Source organism: Talpa occidentalis, unplaced genomic scaffold (genome assembly GCF_014898055.3).
Source record: "Talpa occidentalis isolate TD23 unplaced genomic scaffold, MPIMG_talOcc4v2.1 talOcc4.11, whole genome shotgun sequence".
Classification (NCBI taxonomy): domain Eukaryota; kingdom Metazoa; phylum Chordata; class Mammalia; order Eulipotyphla; family Talpidae; genus Talpa; species Talpa occidentalis.
The window spans coordinates 3,682,020-3,702,464 of record NW_023601104.1 but is presented as its reverse complement, the minus strand read 5'-3'; the positions used below and the strand labels follow the sequence as shown (position 1 = coordinate 3,702,464).

Below are 20,445 nucleotides of genomic sequence, written 5' to 3'. Positions count from 1 at the left end.
GACACAGGAAATAATGCCATGCTAAGACACAAAATCTGTTCTTCACTTGCCTGTACCCTGTCAGGCACTGTTGAATGTGTGTGGATAAGATAAAGTCCCTGTCCTCATGGAGCTTACAATCTCCTGGAGGAGTCAAACAATAAATTAATATATAATGTTTGTATAAATACATAAAACAGTAATTGCAGCTATTAAAAAAAATGAGTTGTTGTTCAAAAAATGATGAGGGTACGATTTCATACAAAATAGTCAGAAAACAAGAGTAAATAAGGGAGCAAGCCAGGTAAGATCTGGTGTAGGAGGCAGAATGTCCCAGGCAGCACGACACAGGCCCTCAGAACAGCAATCCTGCCACATTCAAGGATCAGAAATAAAGCCAGTATTAAATGAATTTGGAGTGAATTTGGAAGAAAGAGCCAAGTAACAAGGCCTGAGAGGTAATAAGCAGGCATCAGGTCACGAAGGGCCTCAGCAGGCACAGTAAGGAATTTGGATTTTATTCTAGACGTGATATGAAGACAGACCACAGAGATATGAAAAATGCAAGCTATCTGACCATCTTTCTCACTCTTAATTCCAACCAAAAAAATTTTCAAAATTCGGAGCTCAACCTAACGGTCAAATCTACTCCATACTCATTCAGTCTTAACAGATCAAGAAGTCAACAGTGTCAAATCACATAAAGATTAATAAAGCATAATGAGTCCTTCCCCCAAAATTTATATCTAATACTCAAATGCCAATCATTCCATTTCTTTTCTTGAGAATAAAATTAAAAGACTACATTTAGCTTTTTTGATTTGTATTTTTATAAATACAAAGGACAAAAATTTTCAAATATATACTAAATTCCCAGGTACCCATAACCAACCCAGCTGCAACAAATAATAATTTGCTGATCTTGCTTTTATCAGTCACCCCCCACGCTTTGCTCAAAAACAGACACAGGTATGCACACACTTTCCAATGTGTTTTTTCTGGAATATTTTTAACCTCCTATCATTTCACCCATACTACTTATTATGTATCTCATTGAATATTTCTTTAAACGTAAATACAATATTATTATCATTATCACAAATAACAATGTGAAGTATAGACTTCAATTACAGGGAAAACTGGGTACAAGATGGGAACTCTGTACTATTCTCTTAATTTGCCTCTAAATCCAAAACTGCTTTAAACAGTCTGAGTCTATTTTTTTAAATATATAACTATATATAAAGTTTTATATATGTATACATATCTCCCTGCAGGATACCCACTGAGACTACAAACCAACAAAAAAAACCAACCTATTTCTCAGAGTTGCTTCAGCTGACACAACTAATCAATTTCTAATCAGCTACAATGGAGACTGACAGTCTTTTACATTTTCTGAACAAGCACCATCGTACTCCACCTTGAGTACGAACACGTTAAGAAAATGCTAGATATGACTAACTCTTTAAATAAGTTCACAATTTTAAATAATTGCTATTATGGGGAAAAGATAAGCTGGTGATAAGAATATAACAAACACCAGACAGATTTTAAGTCTGAACAGAAGTGTGAACGCTTTATCGCAGGGCCTAAAATAATCCAGAAGCATAAAACAATGGTCCAGATGCAGGCTAAGTTTGGTGTGACAAACTTTATTTAGCTCAGACACTTGGTGTGGGTGGGTGGAGGGGTGCTGGTTATAATGAATATTTTAGGGGAAAAAAACTAATGTTTATTATTGTCTAATGTGTTTTTTACAGAAGAGTTTTTTCGTTTTCAAAGAGAATAGGTTTAAAAGTGGATAAGCAAGAATGCCCAATGTTTCAAAACAAAATTCTTACACTTTATTAAATATCTCGCTGCTTCTGCCTGTGATAGGGGGAACCACGGCCCGCGGAGGCCTATCCCAACCCCTGAACCTGTGACTATGCTGGGGGAAGGTTGCTAATTAGGGTTTATCCAGGTGGGTGCTATGTAACCACAGAAATCCTTGACATGGAAGAGAGGAGCAAGAGAGAAAGGGAAAGACGTGACCACCCAGGTAAACTCAGACACGCTGTTTCTGACTTCAAAGGCAGAGGAAGGGTCCAAGAGTCAAGAAATGTGGGCGGCACCTAGAAGCTGGAAACACAAGGAAACATTCTGCCCTAGAGGGCCCAGAAAAGAGCATATCCTTGCCCACCCCTCAATTTTAGCCAGTGAGAATCATCATGTCGAAACCCCAGAACTATATACGTTTGTGTTGTTTTAAGCCACTACGTTTGCAAGCGATGTGTTACAGCAACAGTAAAAAACGGACACCCTGCCTGAAGATAACTACTCTCCTGCTTGAAGCAAGCAGCCTTTTTAAGGCAGGATCAGTGGCATTTTTACAGCGGGTCAATTAAAGGGGGAAAATGTTACTCGTATGTGTGAAGTCAACAAATCAGGCATGAAAATAACCAATATGTCTAAGCGACAGTAAAAGCAGGCTGGGCTATTTATCTCAACAGTCAGGTGAGCTTAGCATTCAAATTCCTCTCAATGTCTCCTTCCACCGCGCTTGAATTCTTTGTATCAGCCACGATAGTTTAAGCAACAGACACTTACATCTCACAATTCCAACATCGAGGTACCAGCAAGTTCTGTGTCCCCTGAGGAAAGGCTTCCTTGCTGCGGACATCACAGTCTCTTCACCATGTCCTCACAGGTCAGGCAGAGGGAGGGCGCTGCTGGTTCTCCCTCTTAGAACACACCAGCTCCATCAGCCTAGGGCCCCACCCTCATCACTGGCCCTAACTACAGCCACCTGGGGCTAGCGAGCCAGCATTCAGGAGGGACAGGAACATTTAGGTCCAAAAAAAAAGAAAAGGAAATCTCTTTGCCTGGAGAATACTCATTAGAACAGCTACCCTGTCCTATAAGTTACCATAAACACAAAAAGAAAAAAATGGGATAAGAGCTTCCTCTAGCTTCCTGTACAGCAGCATTCTATTAGACAACTTACATGTTTAGTACTGTATGAAAACGTGTGTGACTATAGAGAGGAACAGGACCAACTGTATGCATGTTTACAGCGTGCACCGTCAACTCCTGTGCTGAAAGAGAAAGGTGCCTCCTTAATTTGTTCTTTTAAAACAAATTTGTAAAGACACACCAGCTTTGGGAGCAGAGGTGACAGGTGGCTGTGGCGCCAAAAAGTGACTACCTGTCTACTGCCACTGCAAACTCAGTTTCCACAATCCAGAAAATCACAGAATGTAAACAAAAGTCAATGTAGCAGAAGAGGCTGACAGCCCAAAAGAAAAGAGCAGCTCCCACAGTTTGCTGTTCGTTCCACAAAATGTATTCTGGAGCGGTAAGTCCTCCCTCGACTCTAAGCCACTAATGCTCAGTAATAAATGAAACTATATTGAAATCTCACAAATCCGGTAACACATACTAGATCCAGAGTTTATACTGCAAGTCAGTTTCAGGCAACATTTTCATCTTGAAAAACCTATGTGAAGGATAAAATATGAAATGGCATAATAAATTCACACACTTGCCATAGAGCTTTGCCTCAGTCAGACACAATGTCAACACACACACACACACACTAACCCCCCTTCATCACCAGGCGTGCTTCCTCTGTGACTTGTTTCTCTTACTCCCCATTATTTCCCCCTACGGGTAAGACTGCGCTTTTTCTTTTTTTAGGGAAATCTTTTTTATTTTACAAACATGTTCACTGTAAGTTTCACTTAAAGAACAGGCCATACATTCACTTGTCAGAAAACCACTTCTAGTCTCTCTGAATTCTGAAATTATTTAATTTACAAACCACATGGTAGGCTTATTTGGCGAAAATGGACTGCTACACTAACACATAATTTCATTCATTTACAAACACACATTGCCATACACAGGAATTTACAAATCTGCATTGCCTGCAGAGTTCCAGTATATTAAAAAGTGGAACAGAGCTTGGCGCCCCTCTGCTATAACCCACTCCTTCCATGACAAGGTAAAGTTTGTTTTTTTGTTTTTTTTGTTTGTTTGTTTGTTTTTGTTTTTTTATAGAGGCATGTTTTATTTGTTTGTTTGTTTGTTTTGTTTATACAAGCACTGGGTACAGTCAGAAGCATGGGAGGGTGAGAGAATTCACCAGAGCCAGAGCGGGGAGCAGAGCAGGCAGAAGGACCCAAGTACACTGCTGAGGGGAGCAGCGGGCGGCAGGAGAGGTCTGCGCGCCATGTGGGACCCTCCTCCGGTGGCCGGGGAGCAGCCGGGGATCGAACCGGTGCCACAGAGGCTGCGGACAGCTTCGCAACCCAGCGCTCAACCGCTGCGCCACCGCCACCGGGGAGGTCCCTGTTTGTTTTTTTTTTTAATTGCACTTTTCTAACAAAACAAGAGCAGGAGAAACGCAAAAGAGAAGGATGGATGTCTGTCCTTTCTCAGGTTCCCCATTTTGGTTTGAAAAATATTGACAGTGGGGGCCTCCCCGGTGGCGCAGCAGGTTGAGTGCAGTGCTGTGAAGATGTCCACAGCCTCTGCAGCGCAGGTTCGATTCCTGGCCAGCCAGGGAGCTACCTACATGGCGCGGCAGACCTCTCCTGTCGCGCCCGCTGCTCCCCTCAGCAGTGTACTTTGGTCCTTCTGCCTGTTCTGCTCCCTGCTCTGTCTCTGCTGAGTCCTCTCACCCTCCCGCGCCTCTGGCCTGTGCCCCAGTGCTTGTATAAATAAATCTTAAAAAAAAAAGTGAAATTATAAAAAAAAAGAAAAATATCAACAGTGGGGGCCTCTCCAGTGGCGCAGGGGGTTAGGCACAGCAGTGTGAAGCTGTCCACAGCCTTCGCAACGCAGGTTCAATTCCCAGCCATCCAGGGAGCTACCCCCATGGCGAGGCAGACCTCTCCTGTCTCCCTGCTGCTCCCCTCAGCAGTGTATTTCAGTCAGTCTGCCTGTTCTGCTCCCCACTCTGTCTCTGGTGAATCCTCTCACCCCTATATCTGTGCCCTGTACCCCAGTTTCTTGTATAAAAATAAATCTTTAAAAAAAAAAAGAAAGAAACCCAAGTGTTTTAGAAAAATACATATCAACAGTGGAAGCAGCCACCAATGAAGGAGTAAAGAATCACAACCCCTCTCGAGCTGCTGCCTCCGTGGGGCGGTCACCCGCTTCGCGGGCTCGAGCAGACTCCGCCTCGCGCGGGGGCGGTGGCGGCTCGAGCGGCAGAAGCGCGTCGCTCCCCGAGGGCGCCGCCGGGCCGCGAGCGCCGCCTGCCGTCCGCTGCGGGAACCGCCCGGCCCGCTCCAGCCCGAGCCGCGGGCGCCGCCTGCCGTCTGCTGCGGGAACCGCCCGGCCCGCTCCAGCCCGAGCCGCGGGCGCCGCCTGCCGTCTGCTGCGGGAACAACCCGGCCCGCTCCAGCCCGAGCCGCGGGCGCCGGGCGCCTGAGTGTCTCTTGGTTGTGGTTGCGGGGCTGAGCAAAGGCTCGGAATTAATACGGCTAATGGAACCCTCATTCAACAGAGGGCTTGACTGTCCTTATTGGATTAGGCCAAAAGGCACGGACACATTTGCTTTTAACTCTACTATTCACTTATTTTTTTAAAAAATTGATTAATCAGAACTTTAGTCAAAAGAAATGCAGCATCAGAAGCATCACCACTCTACAGTCTCTTGTAAAGAATCTGCACTTCCAGAACACATCTGAATCTAAGTTTTTCACTGATTACAAACTAGCAGGATTCTAAAATTGAGTGGTCTCTTAAAGGCTTTAGAAGACAAATGAAATGCAAAAGTTCCCAGACTTTCCACTATCCCATCACAGCGTCCCACCTAGAACCCCTTATGTCTTTTACAGTTTGGGGGATATTGCCGGGTGAAGACACACACATGGACTTCTGGATACAGGGCAGAAATCTCAATTTCTAAGCCATTTGATATAAACATTAAGTTCCCATCTCCACATTTGACTACCCCACCTTTGGCTATTTCAAAGACTAGAAAAGACACATAATGGATAAACCAGGAAAGCTTAAGTCAACAGATCTAAAAGAAAATCTATAATTCCACACAGCCTAAGCAAGCTATATTAGCAAAGAAAGATTTACATGCTTGATAGGAAAACATGAAAAACACAAGCGAGCACTAGTTGCGGAAGGGCCTTTACCATTATGTTAAATTTTACCATTATGTTAAAAATGTGAATATCTCTAAAGTCTAGATTAAAACTTCTTGCCAATTCATCACTACTAATCTAAGAAAAAGTTTTTAAAAGAGCAGACACTAAAAAAAAAAATAAGCAGACACTAAAATTTTGTATGGAATCTAACATTTCAAATATAATTTTAAAAATACATACTGTATAATCAAAGAACTTTCCAAAAACCTAGCTATTTGACAAAAAATGGCAGTGTAGACAAAATAAGAATCGAGATTGAAGAACATAAAACAAATGAATTTAAAACAGATAAAAAGAGAACAAAATAGTAAAAAGGAGTTCTATAAATATAAGACCTCTGGATATTATAATTCCTGTTTTATTCTCACAGTTTAAAAAATCTGTAGTTTTCATTAACTCAGGTAGTTTAACAGACTTAGAACTAGGAGACTGTAAAATCCAATACGATTTAAAGCTTTTGTGTAAATCTGGCCCTTGGGGGTAGTAAGTTTTTAGTTACTGAGCTTTCAATCACCAAAAGAATACTTAACATAGTGTAGCTAAGGCAAATATGAAACATAAAGGGTTCTCCTTAGTTCCCAAAGCAACACTGCCTAAAGCACATGCTCATTCTAGCTTGCCCCCCAAACTTCTAAATTACCACAAGTGCTATTATTCATTCAACATTTATTGAAGTCTTTCTGAAAATCATGGTGCTATTTCACATACAGGCATTCTAGCAGCATATAATTAGTGAAGAAAACATACAAGAGATAATGAACTCTGCTAAAAATGAGGAGTGAAAATAAATGCTATTTTTACAAAGTACAACATTGCTAACTAAGGAACCAGAAGCTGCACAAAGAAAGGTGATATTTGAACGAGGCATGTGAAGATGAGTAAGACTCTGAAAAACGGAATATACCAGAGAGTAAATGGAATATAGCAGAATTTGAATTGCAAACTATAAAAATCAATTCTGGCTAACTTAGAATAGGTAGACTACAATTATTAAAATTTCAGATAGCACACAGATTGATGAGAAATCTATAGAACCAGACTGGGGAGCTGGGAGGAGTCAGGGGAGAGGCAGGAAAGAGGCACCTGAGAACTCAGCCACAGAAACGTGACAGAAATAGACTAGTGAGGGTGCCATGGTAACTGTCATAGTGAATAAGCTCTAATCGTCCTACATCTATATGTCCTTCCTCAAGATTCAAAGCCTAATAAAGGACACTATGGGTCAAGTGGCAAAATCTCCGTAAGATTAGATCATGGTATTTCATCAGTGTTAGTTTCCTGACTGTGATAATTGTACTATGACTATGGAAGAAATTTTCTTGCTTTTACGAAAAACACTCAACTGTCTAGAAGTAAAGGAATATCACATCTACCATTTATTCTGAAAGGCTGAAAAATATGGAAAAAATAGTGTGTTTTGTAGGTGGGAGAGAGAGAAATGGAAGACAAGAGGGACAGGGTCCTAACCCTTCCAAACTAAACTGATCATCTTTCCCACAAAGCCTGTGTCTGCATTTACTGCAGAGCATGACACCATTTAATCCCATCAGCTAGAGATAATCTCTATTGTTTTTTTCTTTAAAAATCTTATCACAACATCTTTCCAGTTTTTTTTAAAAGATTTATTTTTTATTTATGTATGCATGCATGCATACATGAACTGGGCTGTAGGCCAGAGGTGTGGGGAGTGAGAGGATTCACCAGAGACAGAGCAGGGGACAGAACAGGCAGACTGCAGAAATACACCGCTGAGGGGAGCAGCGGGCAAGACAGGCAAGGTCTGCTGCACCATATGGATTAGCAACCTGGCCGGGGATCGAACTCAGACCCCTGTGCCACCAGGGAGGCCCTTTCCAGTTTTATATGGAAAGAATATACCTCAAAACATTAACAGTGTTATTTCTGGGTGGCACTATTACAGGTAATTTTTATTTTCTTCTTGGTATTTTTCTATTATTTAATAGACGTAAAAATTTTAGCCTTAGGAGACAGTTGCATCTCTGATCAAAAGGGAAAAAAAGGTAAACAACTTAATTTGATAATAAAGAAGGCATGTTGGAAGAAGTCATACTTGAAATCAGTTTGGAAGTAAAAAAAAAATCACATAATAGAGACCATGATGTCTCCATATAAGTGGATATAGCCCAGGAGGAAGTAAAAAAGACAAACTGTAAACTAAGTGTCAAAATCATCAGAGAAATGATCAAAACAGCCTCATGAAATGACAGACTATCGCATTTAACTAAATAATTAAATTACTAGTTTTTGCCTTCTTACTAAACTTTTCTGGTGTGTGTTCAATCCTAGAGTGACAGCTTCAGAAAACAGTATTAATCAAACATTAAAAAGTAAATTTAATTTTTTTTTTTTAATTTTAGCCTTAGGAGATAGTTACATCTTTTTTTTTTTTTTTAAGATTTATTTATTTATTTATACAAGTACTGGGTACAGTCAGAAGTGCAGGAGGGTGAGAGAATTCACCAGAACCAGAGCAGGGAACAGAACAGGCAGACAGACGGAGGACACTGCTGAGGGGAGCAGCGGGCGCAGCAAGAGAGGTCTACGGGCCATGTGGGATCCTCACCGGTCTTACATCTCCTTTTGCAAGACCTTTTTCAGTCTTAAGAGAGTTGTGTTTTGGCTCCATGAAAAAAAACTCTTGTTGCACAGAATAAAACTCTGACCTAAATGTAATCATCTCAAGGGGCCACATGTTTTGTCCCAAAGAAAAAAATTTATCTTACAATTAGAAAGAGTGGAAATGAATGCTGGAATGGTGGAGTAAGAGCCCCTGAAAATCCACTCCACTACAAAAGCAAGAACACTGACAAAAATTGTCAAAATCAACTCTCTCAAAGTGAAAGAGTCTTAAACTGAAATTTAAGAACTCTGGAAATTAAGCAAACACTTGCAACTATCAAAGGAGCATTTTGTTAAGAAAAACAGGGAGCTTTCCACAAGAACAGCAACTTGCTCCATTCCCATCCTCCTCTCCCCAGCTCTGCAGTAGCTTTGAAAACCACCAGCTCACAGCTATGGAGCCTGTGAAAGCCTGCAGCCTTGCAGCCACTATAGAAGGCAGAAGAGTCGCTGAAGGCCCACTCCAGCATGCTGTCACTATTTGACCTACCTGGCAGCCCCATTCTGAGGTCTTGTCTTTGCTTGACTAGACTTAAAGATCACTCAGTGCTATCACTGAGAAGTTTGGCAAAAACAATTACCAGCAAAGGCTTAAACATCACAGCTGCCTAGGTGGGGCTCAAAAGGGGCTGGAAAAAAAAAAGTGTAAGGTAAAACAGGGAATGAGATGCTTAAAAAAGCTTTGTAAAGTTCTAACACATTCCTAAGGATCCAGGTCATGCACCATGGCAAGACTGTGGGCATGGCCGGGAGAGGTCTGAGAAGGACTTAATCTCTTACCTATGGCTCTCTGTGAAGCTCTACACAAGCAAAAAGGAAAAGTTAGCCCACAGATGTACATTTCCTGGCAGAGCATTGAAAACATAACCTAAAAAACACAGAGAGCCCCTCAGCTCTCTGTGAGAGAGAGACTTAAGCTTCTCAGAGACTTAAGCTTCTTCTGAGACTAAGTGTCTCAGGTGAGAGACTTAAAGCTTCAAAACCTTTAAGAAAATTTTAGATGAAAAAAAAGTTGGCACAGCAGACCTCTCCTGTCTAGCCCACTGCTCCCCTCACCAGTGTATTTCTTCAGTCTACCTGTTCTGTTTCCCGCTCTGTCTCTGATGAATCCTCTCACCCCCTGCATCTCTGGCCTGTACCCCAGTTCTCGTATGCATAAATATTTTTTAAAACGTTAACTTATTCAATAATTATATAAATTCTAAATATTCTATACATATATATCCAAGAATATGTGTGAATAAATGTGTAATTTTGCACTTGACCTGCACGCTCTGACCCTGCATGGGGAAGGGCAGAGTGGCTATAAATATAAGAATTATATAGTTATCTCATACCATGTTCATGTAATTTCAATCTTTACAAGATTGTGTGAGGTCAAGAAACTAAGATTCAAGAAATGTAAGCAACTTTTCTGAAATTTGGAAGGTAAGATTCTAACCAGTCCATCTGCTAGACCCTAAAACACACATTATTGACCACTGTGTACTCTTTCTCCCTGAGAGAAGGGTGAAGGGAAAAAAAGCTTCAGGCTTTCTGAAAAGGCAGAGTTCAGAAGCTGTAATTTGAGTTTGGGCTTTAAGACTCTCAAGCTCCATCTGGCTGATGCAGTGAGGGGGAGTCCTTTCCGCAACCATGGAGTAGGTGCCTCCAAGCCTGCACGTTTTCTTGCAGATTCACACTAAATTTGAGCATCAGAGTCAGTTTAGTTACTGAAAGAACAGGCCCTGGAGCCAAAATGCCTGGAGAGAATCTAGGCACTGCAATTTGCTGAGTGATAATGGAAAAATCTTTTCACCTCTCCTAACTAAATTTTTTAACTTTGCCAGTTTTCTCATCTCACTCTAAGTGCTCAATAAATGTGTTACTATTATCACTACAAGGAGGGAAAAAAATTTCAAGGTCGGCCAGTAGCCCTTGACTTTCTCTCTGTTAATAGCTCATCAAAAAGATAAAGATAATATTAAGCAAATTATAGGAGGGGGCATTATTATTATGGTTAAGAATTTTATTCTCAAAATTATTACCTCTCCTGTGAAAGTTCAAACATTACAGTAAGGTGTAAACACTCCACTTGGAAAAGAAGTGATCATTCTTCCCTTCCAAGACCTCCCCCACCCTTGACCCTCACCCCAGCCCCAGAGGTTTGGTCTTGACAGCAAGCTGCCCACACAGATGGCTGGGGCCTCTGCACTCACCAGGCAGGCTGGGGGCTCTCCCCTCCGTTTGTTGTGTTAGGGACTGCACCAAGCACAACTCACTTCCAGCGGGGATCCAATGAAGTAAGTAGCCTTCTGACAGATGCTCACCCAAGCTCTGCAGGCCTGGGGTTCACACCATGTACAGAGGGACTAATCTAAATACAGAAGACCAGCAGATGCAATGCACTCCACGAAGTTACCTAGAAATATTACATAGCTAGATGTCGTTTTGTTTAGTTTTGTCTTGTTTTTCATTTATAAGCCATAAATATGTAGTGGTCTAAAGCAGAAGGTAAAAGATATAAGCACTGGTTAATTCTGGGGTTAGGCTTCCTTACCAAGCTCAAACTCGACTGTTAATCTTACGCTTTCTGATCATTTCAATTAGTCCCTGTTTGGGGCACAAATGTGCCATAACAATCAACCTTGTCCTCCTATTTAATCCTATTTAACAATTCCAAGAATGGAATTGTTAGCAAGCCTAACTATGAGCAGAACTTCACAATCTAAGGGGCCTCGGAGATGACCAACTCACGCCAAAAGGAAGGAATAATCTTTCCCACATCACTTTGCCCAGCTTTGTCAGTAAATATGATGAGAGTGGTCACAATGGTAAAAGTGGTGGCGGCGACAGCTAGATTTAGGCCTCAAACATTTACATGCACTGGATGCTTCCAATCACTAAACTGTGAAGGAAGACAATCTTAAAGGAATATAAAAAAGACCATCCACAAAAAGAGATAAAATCCTAAAATTTATGGGCCTCCCCTGGTGGCGCAGCAGTTGAGTGGTGGGCTGCGAAGCTGCCCGCAGCCTCTGCAGTGCCGGTTCGATCCCCGGAGAGGGTCCCACATGGCACACAGACCTCTCCTGCCGCACCCGCTGCTCCCCTTAGCAGTGTATTTCGTCAGTCTGCCTGTTCTGTTCCCCGTTCCGGCTCTGGTGAATCCTCTCACCCTCCCATGCTTCTGGCTGTACCCAGTGCTTGTATAAATAAATAAATAAATCTTTAAAAAAAAAAAAAACTAAAATTTAATAGAATGGGTAACACTACTAGCATAAATCAAAAAAAAAAAAAGGACTCTAAATGACACCATTTTACTCAATTTATTTCAACATAGATGAATAAAACAGAAGCATCTGCTTTCACACAAGCCAACAAGATAAAGGCACTGGTTGTTAAAGGCTGGGGTTCACACCATCTACAGAGGACTGATCTAAATACAGAAGACCAGCAGATGCAAAGCACTCCACGAAGTTACCTAAAAATATTACATAGCTAGATGTTGTTTTGTTTAGTTTTGTCTTGTTTTTCACTTATAAGCCACAAATATGTAGTGGTCTAAAGCAGAAGGTAAAAGATATAAGTGTTAGGCTGTGTGCCTAACACTTCAGTAAATACCAAAGGTACCATCACTGAATTACTAGGGAACATATCCCTGCAGCCAAGGAGTGCCTACTTTATTCTCAGTAGAGCCCTGACTGGGTCACAAAAAAGTGAGAGAGAAACTTAGGGCAGCTTAGGGTAAACGCCAGCTCTGCCATTAGCCGTGACAGCTTAGACAAGTCGTTAACTTCTAAAAATGAAGAAAACTCGATGTTATGACAACGACCTGTGATATATACTATGCACAGGATCGGTCTGAGTTTCCTTCATTTCCTGGTAAACCGACCCTAAGATTTTCTTCATATTCCACCCAAATTTTACTTATTTAAGTTTCACAAATTTTGATCCAACTTTGGACTTAGGTATGCAACTAATATTACACCACCTGTGATATTTACTCTCTTTAGCTTACCCACTGTGCCTTTAAAATATTACAAATATTTCAGTAATAAAAACTTTTAGCTCAAAATTTTTTAATGTGCACCTGAGAATTCAAAATATACAGGCAATTTTGTACCGCAGATGTGATCAGTAGAAGATGACTTTGCCCCATCTCATCCCCGCGCTGAGCTGTGTATTTCCTTCCACGAACGTCTAAATAACACCGATCATATCGCTATTAAAATTTAGGTCTATCTCCCAAACCGTTTATAGGTTGGAAATTGAAAAAGCCAAAGTCAAGGCCCCCTGATTCTGACGGACATATGCAAATAGAAAAGGGTGAGCTATGCACCAGCTTGCGCCGCCCCATATTACAGACCCCCACACGCCGGGGCGGCCGTTCAGCAATCATGTAATATGCGCCTACTGTGTGCCCGGGTGCGACCGTTCAGTAAACCTGTAAGATGCGCCTACTGTGTGTCCGGGCCCTGCTGTTCAGTAAACATGTATTATGCGCCTACTGTGTGCCAGGGGGCACCCGTTCAGTAAACATGTAATATGGGCCTACTGTGTGCCGGGACGGAGAGGGGGGGGCGGCCGTTCAGTAAATATGTAATATGGGCCTACTGTGTGCCCGGGAGGCGGCCGTTCAGCAAACATGTAATATGCGCCTACTGTGTGCCCGGGGACGGCCCTTCAGTGAACATGTAATAGGCGCCTACTGTGTGCCCGGCACTGGCGGCACCTGACAAACCAAATTTTTAAAAGCCTCTTCTCTCCTGGTAACAGAAACAATGTCCCCCCAAACTGTAAGGCGGCCCAAGTCTGAGCCCCTGGACACCAAGCTCCGGGCCCCACCCCACAAGGGTCACCACAGAGGCCCCCACACCCCCAACTCGCCCCCTAGACTCGCAGCCCGGCCGGGAGCCTCGGCCTAGCCGCTCTGGAGCCCCGAGGCCCGAGGCCCGAGGCCCGAGGCCCGCACCCCGCCCGCTGGAGGCAGCGCCAGGCGGGGGCGCGGGGGGCGCCCCGCGCGCCCCGCGCAGGCGCCGCGGCCGCCCCGCCTCCCCCGGCCCGACCGCGCCCGCCGCCGCCGCTTACCCGCTCGGGGGCCCCGGCGCCCCGGCCTCCCGGCTCCCGGCGGCCGCCCCGCGGGGCGCCGCCTCCTCCTCGGCCGCCGCGGCCGCCACGAAAGCCCCGCGCGCGGCCCCGCCGGCCGCCTCCGTCCCCGCCGCCGCCTCTCGGCCCCGGCGCCGCGGCGCCCGCCCGCCCGCGCTCCCCGCCGGGCCGCCCCCGGCCGGGCCGCCCGCCCCGCGCGCCGCGCGCCGCCTGCATGTGGCCGGGACGCCGGAAGCGCCGCGACGAGCAGCGCGGGCCGCGGCCCCGAGGCCGGCGCGGGGTGGGCCGGGCGGGAGCGCGGGGCGGGGCGGGGCCGGCAGGTGGGGCGGGGGGTGCGCCGCGGGGAGGCCCGGCCCCGGGCTGGGGGGGCGCCGGCCCCGGGCTGGGGGGGCGCCGGCCGCGGGGCGAGCGGAGGCCGGGGGGAGCGCGGTGGGCGCAGTAGGGACTCGGCTTTTGGATGTTTGTTTGTTTGTTTTTAATGGTGCATTTGCCTAAGAAAACAGCTCCAAAATGTATGCCGAAATTGTAGCAGTGGGTGCAGCATGAGTTCGAGCCCCAGCCAGGGAGCTACCCCCATGGCGCGGCAGACCTCTCCTGACTCGCCCGCTGCTCCCCTCAGCGGTGGATTTCAGTCAGGCCGCCTGTTCTGTGCCCGGCGCTGTCGCTGGTGAATCCTCTCACCCCCCACCCCCCACCCCCACACACACACATCAGTCCTGTACCCCGGTTCTTGTATGCATGAATAAATCTTTTTTAAAAAAATTTTGTAGCAGTGGGGCCTCCCTGGTAGCCTAGGGATTATTAAGTCTCAACGCTGTCACCGCTGTGGCCTGAGTTCAAGCCCTGGCAAGGGAGATACCCACATGGTGCGGCAGACCTCTCCTGTCTTCCCCGCTGCTCCCCTCAGCAGTGTATTTTAGTAGATTCACCTGTTCTGCCCCCCACTTTGTCTCTGGTGAGTCCTCCCACCCCCTGCACCTCTGGGCTGCACCCCAATTCTTCTATGCAAAAATAATACATATATACATGTGTATGTATAAATATATACATATGTATTTTTTTTAATTCTTGCAGTGGTTAACTGTGGTGGCCACAAAACTAGGTAATTTTTTTAATCTTCTGAAATTCAAGAATGGGTGTGTATAGCTTTTTAGTTACACTGAACTCAGTGTTCGGGAGGAGGTAGGAAAAAAGTGGGTGTGGGTCTCTGGTCAGAATTGTGGACTCAACAAGCTAACGAGAGTAGAGAGCAGGGGCTCTGAGGTTCTCAAGATAATTTTTGTAGAAATGACTAGCTCATGGAAGGGATCATGCTCAGCGAAATAAGCCAGAAAGAAAAAGAAACATACCGGATGGTCTCACTCATAGCAGGAATTTAGAAAACCTAAATAAGGGACCAGGAAAAGACTAATAATAATAAAGTAAAAAAGAAAATCAATGAGCAACTACAAACCGGGGCGGGGTGCGGGGGGGGGGGGTAGGATTATGGTCAAAATCAGAGGGGTGGGAATTGTATGGGGAATATAACCAAGGTGAAAATGCATACATTGTGCAAAAACGAAAAATGATGTAAAAAAATATATATTAAAAAAAAAAAAGAAAGAAAGAAATGGCTAGCTCACACTTGGTCCTTCTCCAAAAGCTCTGTGAGGTGCTGCTGTCATCCTTACCCAGCAGATGAGCAGCCCGCCCTGGTGAGGGGAAAACATGCCTCCTGTGACCCAGCCGGGGAAGGGGGGTAGATCTAGCTCTGCCTCAGGCAGTGTCTCACTTATTAACAGAAAGATACTCAGACTAATCCATGCTGTGTGGTTTAATATTTTGTTCCTTTCTGTTGCCAAGGAGTAGTCCAATTTATGGATCCAGTTTGTTCTTTTAGCCAAGGAGAAGGTCATTTGGCTGTGTGGATACAGAGAAGCCATTTTTCACTTTGTATTACAGAACTCTCAAGGGCCAAAACATTCACCATCCTATCAGCATAGCAAAACAAGTGTTTTCTGTCTCAGTTCTTTCTGGCCCTCTCATGTAGTCAACTGTGGTTAATACTAGTCATTGCTGCTGTTCACTGTCAGGCACAGTGCAAGATCCTGAAGATTCTAAACAAAATAAGGTGAAGCCACTGTCCCTGCTCTCAAGTAGCTCACTTGCCATGAGGAAGATAATCCTGTAAACAGAAGGGCAATGAGAGGTTAAACTATGCCTAAAGGAGCCCCCAAAAGGCTCATTAGACCCCTGAGCCAAGATCTGAGGCTGAGTGGGAGCTTGCCTGGTTGATATGGGCATAGGGGAATCTTTGAAGTAGAGGGGACCCCTGAAGGATTGTAAACTGGAAACACAATCTTAATCATAGTAATACAGAGTATTTACTACACCCCAAATGCCCTCCTAAATACTTCTCCTAGACAGAATATTTCATTGAAATCTCACAGTTGTGCCTGTTTTACAGAGGGGTTTGAGGCAGATATGCTGGCTAACTTCCCAGGTCACACAACTAGTAAGTAAAGGAATAATGGCAACTCAGGGCAGGCAGCCTTCAGAGCCTGAATATACTCAACCACTCCACTCTCAGCAAATTTAATGAGAATATTCCTTAGCAGAAAGTTAGAATTCTGGATAGAACCATTGAGAAACCACCAGAATAGTCAAGGCCTAACTTGAAAGCCAAGGAGGCAAATAATGGGACCAATAGGATGAACTGATAGGGCTGCTGAAGAATTGCTAGGACTTTGTGTCTAATTGTAAGTAGGGGAGTCTGGGTGAGAAGTTTAGGGTAATGATGCTCAGGTTTCTTGTTCAAGCAATCTGGTAGTTTGTACCATCAGTCAAGACAGGGAATACAGGGTTGGGAGAGGGAATTTTAGGGGAGATTGTCAGAATAATCATGTTTGATGCGGTTTGCAGCAACATGGATGGAGCTGGAAGGGATCATGCTCAGCGAAATAAGTCAGAAAGAGAAAGAAAAATACCGGATGGTCTCACTCATAGCAGGAATTTAGAAAACCTAAATAAGGGACCAGGAAAAAGACTAATCAATACAAAGTAAAAATCAACAAGCAACTATAAACCAGAGACACACTAAAGGGGTGGGGGGGAGGGAGGGACAGGGAGAGGAAGGACTAGAGTCAAAATAAGGGAGGGGCGGTGCAATTGTATGGAGAATATAGCCATAATGAAAATGCATACATTGTGCAAAGATGAAAAATGATGTAAGGATTATATAAAATAAAATATTTTTTAAAAAGAATAATCATGTTTGTAAACATCATATTCTAAACTTTTCTGTTGCTTCATTGTCCTTTTTTTTTAAGATTTATTTATTTATTTATTTATTTATTTATACAAGCACTGGGTACAGTCAGAAGCGCGGGAGGGTGAGAGAATTCACCAGAGCCAGAGTGGGGAACAGAACAGACAGACTGACGAAGCACACTGCTGAGGGGAGCAGTGGGTACAGAAGGAGAGGTCTGCTGCGCCATGTGGGACCCTCGCCGGTGGCCGGGGATCGAACTGGTGCTGCAGAGGCTGCAGGCAGCTTTGCAGCCCAGCGCTCAACCACTGTGCCACCAGGGGAGACCCTGCTTCATTGTCTTAATAAACAATTTTGTCAATAGACAGTAGTATTTCCTCATAGAGTGCATCAATTTTTCTCTCTTCCCCCACTATGCTTCCCTTTTATTTATTATTTCATGACTTCCTCCCTTTCTTTTTTCTCATCTCTATTGGTGAAGTTAAGACTGTCAGCGGCATGCAAGTTACTCATCCCCACGCTAAACTCTCAAAATCCACTCCCGGAGAAACACTAAAGAAAAGGAAGCTGGGAACAGCAACAAGAATTATGACTGTCTTCGCTACACACATCCAGGAGCTAACAGGGCCTACAGACAGATAGGAAAGGCATTTTTAAGTAATCCATTAGACAGCCCGCCCTCATCCCCCCTGGTCAGGAACAATACTAGTTTAGCAAACTATCTCTTCCTAATCCTTTGTTCAGTGACACAAAATTGGTAGCTTGAAATGGGCCACTATGGGAATTTGTGAAACACAGAAATTGGCAAATTTTTGCTAAACAGGGATTTTGGGGAATGAGGGGAAAAAGAGGTGGTTTAATGTTTACCAGCACTCAGCATCTGGGCATCACTGACGTGATTCACCTACTATCTCACACCAGACAACATAAATCAAGTTTCTCGACTTTGGCACATTTAGGGCCGGATAATTTTTTACAGGGGTGGTTTGTCCTGTGGATTCAGTGTTTAACAGGATCCCTGGCCACTACCCACCAGTAACTCCCACCCTGATTTGTGGCAACCAAAAATGTCAGGGGGGTGCAGCTCCCCCGAGAAGCAAAGCCACCCTGAATGAGAACCACAACTTGATTTACTTATATAAAGAACCCAAAAAAGCATCCAAAAATGAAGTTGGAAAAAATCAATGGGTTTCAGATTAAGCCAATTTCATTCAGCCATATTAACTCTGCTTGATACTTTCATTTAGTTAGTTTAAGACTTTATCAAAAGGCATTGCACCTGGTTTACAGACAGACTTGTTTGTGGATTCTGAGAGCTGACACTTTCTTAACATTTACTTTGTGCCTGGCACCACTTTTCACCACTAGCTCACATTATAATATTCCTATGAGATAAATATTACATCCCTATATTACAGATAAGAAAAGAGAGTCACAAAGGATTTCAATAATTTGCTCAGCGACAGAACTGTGATTCATAGCTAGTCTGGTTTCAGAATAACTGTCTTTAAGTCAACACTGTAGATGACATCAGATATCCCGGGACTATTACTCTCCTCTCCACCACCAAGGTATTTCTTCAATCCTACCAAGAATGTTTAGGACCTGGAGAAATCTGAGGTCCTGCTAATACTTCCAAATTGGAAGACACTACTAGCTGAAGTACATTCTTTTAACCAGGATGTTGAGTTTACTTTCCTCATTTGATTCTGATCCACATGGAAAAAGTGTCATCGGGCATGAAAATGTCACACAAGTGCCTCCTGCACTGCAAGAAACCAGAAACCTTTTGATTTGATAAATAACAAAGGGAAGGAGGATTTTCTGGTATTGCTTTTGACAGTCCTGATCTTAAACATAGGCCACTGCATGAATAAAAACTTCAGATTTCCCTTAGGTAGTGTCCATGAGATACAACACCACAATGCTGAATTACATGGAAATGTGATTACTTTGGAAGAACTGCACTTCTTGCCTATTTTTAAATATATATGACCCAATTTAAAAAAAAAAAAAAAAAACACAGCTCCTTAAGGCAATAGTTCAATTGTGGACCAGCAACTTGGAATTACCTGAAACATGTTAGAAATGTGAATTCTTGGGCCTCCCTGGTGGCACAGTGGGTTGAGCACAGCACTGTGAAGCTGTCTGCAGCCTCTGCAGCACCAGTTCAGTTCCCAGCTGCCCAGGGAGAAACCCACATGGTGCAGCAGACCTCTCCTGCCTCGCCTGCTGCTCCTCTCAGCAGTGTCTTGGGTCTGTCTGCCTGTTCTGCTCCCTGTTCTGTCTCTGGTGAATTCTCTCACCCTCCTGAACCTCTGACTCTACCCCAGTTCTTGTATAGATAAATTCTTTAAAAAAAAAAAAAAAAGAAAAAAGGAAAAGAAAAGAAAAGAGAATTCTCAAGCTCACTCCAGAATCAGAAGCTCTTGGAAGAAGGTCTCCAAATCAGTGGTTCAACACCGCCCCCCGCAACCCCTGGCAATTATGACCCAAGGGAACCACCCCCTCAAGGCTGTATTTGCATCTTTTAACATCACAAGAAAATTTTTAATTTCTAGTTCCAAGCCCACACACTCTATTTGGTGAAAAAAAGATGTTATGACAGAACTAAATGAATAAAAGCAAATATAAATTTAGTGGAGGACCTCCCTGGTGGCGCAAGGGGTTAAGCACAGCATTGTGAAGCTGTCCGCAGCCTCTGCAGCACGAGTTCAATCCCTGGCCAGGGAGCTACCCACATGGCGCAGCAGACCTCTCCTGACTCGCCAGCTGCTCCCCTCAGCAGTGTATTTCAGTCAGTCTGCCTGTTCAGTTCCCCACTCTGTCTCTGGTGAGTCCTCTCACCCCCTGCACCTCTGGCCTGTACCCCAGCTCTTGTGTGCATAAATAAATAAATCTTTAAAAATAAATAAATAAATTTAGTGGAGCAAAGGCATCTTCTTGATCCTTCTTCTCTTCATAAGCAGGATGATTTTCAACAGTTTAGTTGTTTTCTAACATTCAGTATGTGAACAGTGCAAACTAGAAAACACTCATAAGTTTTCTCAAAAAGATACTGTTTTATTTACTGCATGTTTTTAGCCAGATGCATCCACTATGGAGAGACACTCAGGGGCTACAGGGCATGGGGGGAGGGAGATTTGGCAAGAACCAACCTCTCAGGCCAGGGTTCCCAGCCTGTGTGGGGTGAAGATGAGGACCAGGGCACTGCCAGCAGGTCACACGGTGCCTTGCCCTCTACAGCCGTGGTCAGGGCTAGGGAACTGAAAATGAAGGGAGCATAATAATTAGAATTCAAAACCTGATCCCTTCTCTGCTTCCATCCTCATTCTCAGC

The 20,445-nt window shown here is 44.1% G+C and overlaps 1 protein-coding gene across 1 annotated transcript in view; it reads right to left on the bottom strand.

Annotated features, from left to right (window-relative positions):
• AVEN (apoptosis and caspase activation inhibitor) overlaps nucleotides 1–20,445 on the bottom strand; it is a 165,917-nt gene that overhangs the window by 144,872 nt on the left and 600 nt on the right. Inside the window, exons 3-4 of the mRNA XM_054692847.1 lie at nucleotides 16,004–16,023; nucleotides 13,842–13,906 (exon numbers count right to left, since the gene is read on the bottom strand). Coding sequence (XP_054548822.1) covers nucleotides 13,842–13,906; nucleotides 16,004–16,023 — 85 coding nt within the window. The remainder of the gene's footprint in view (nucleotides 1–13,841; nucleotides 13,907–16,003; nucleotides 16,024–20,445) is intronic.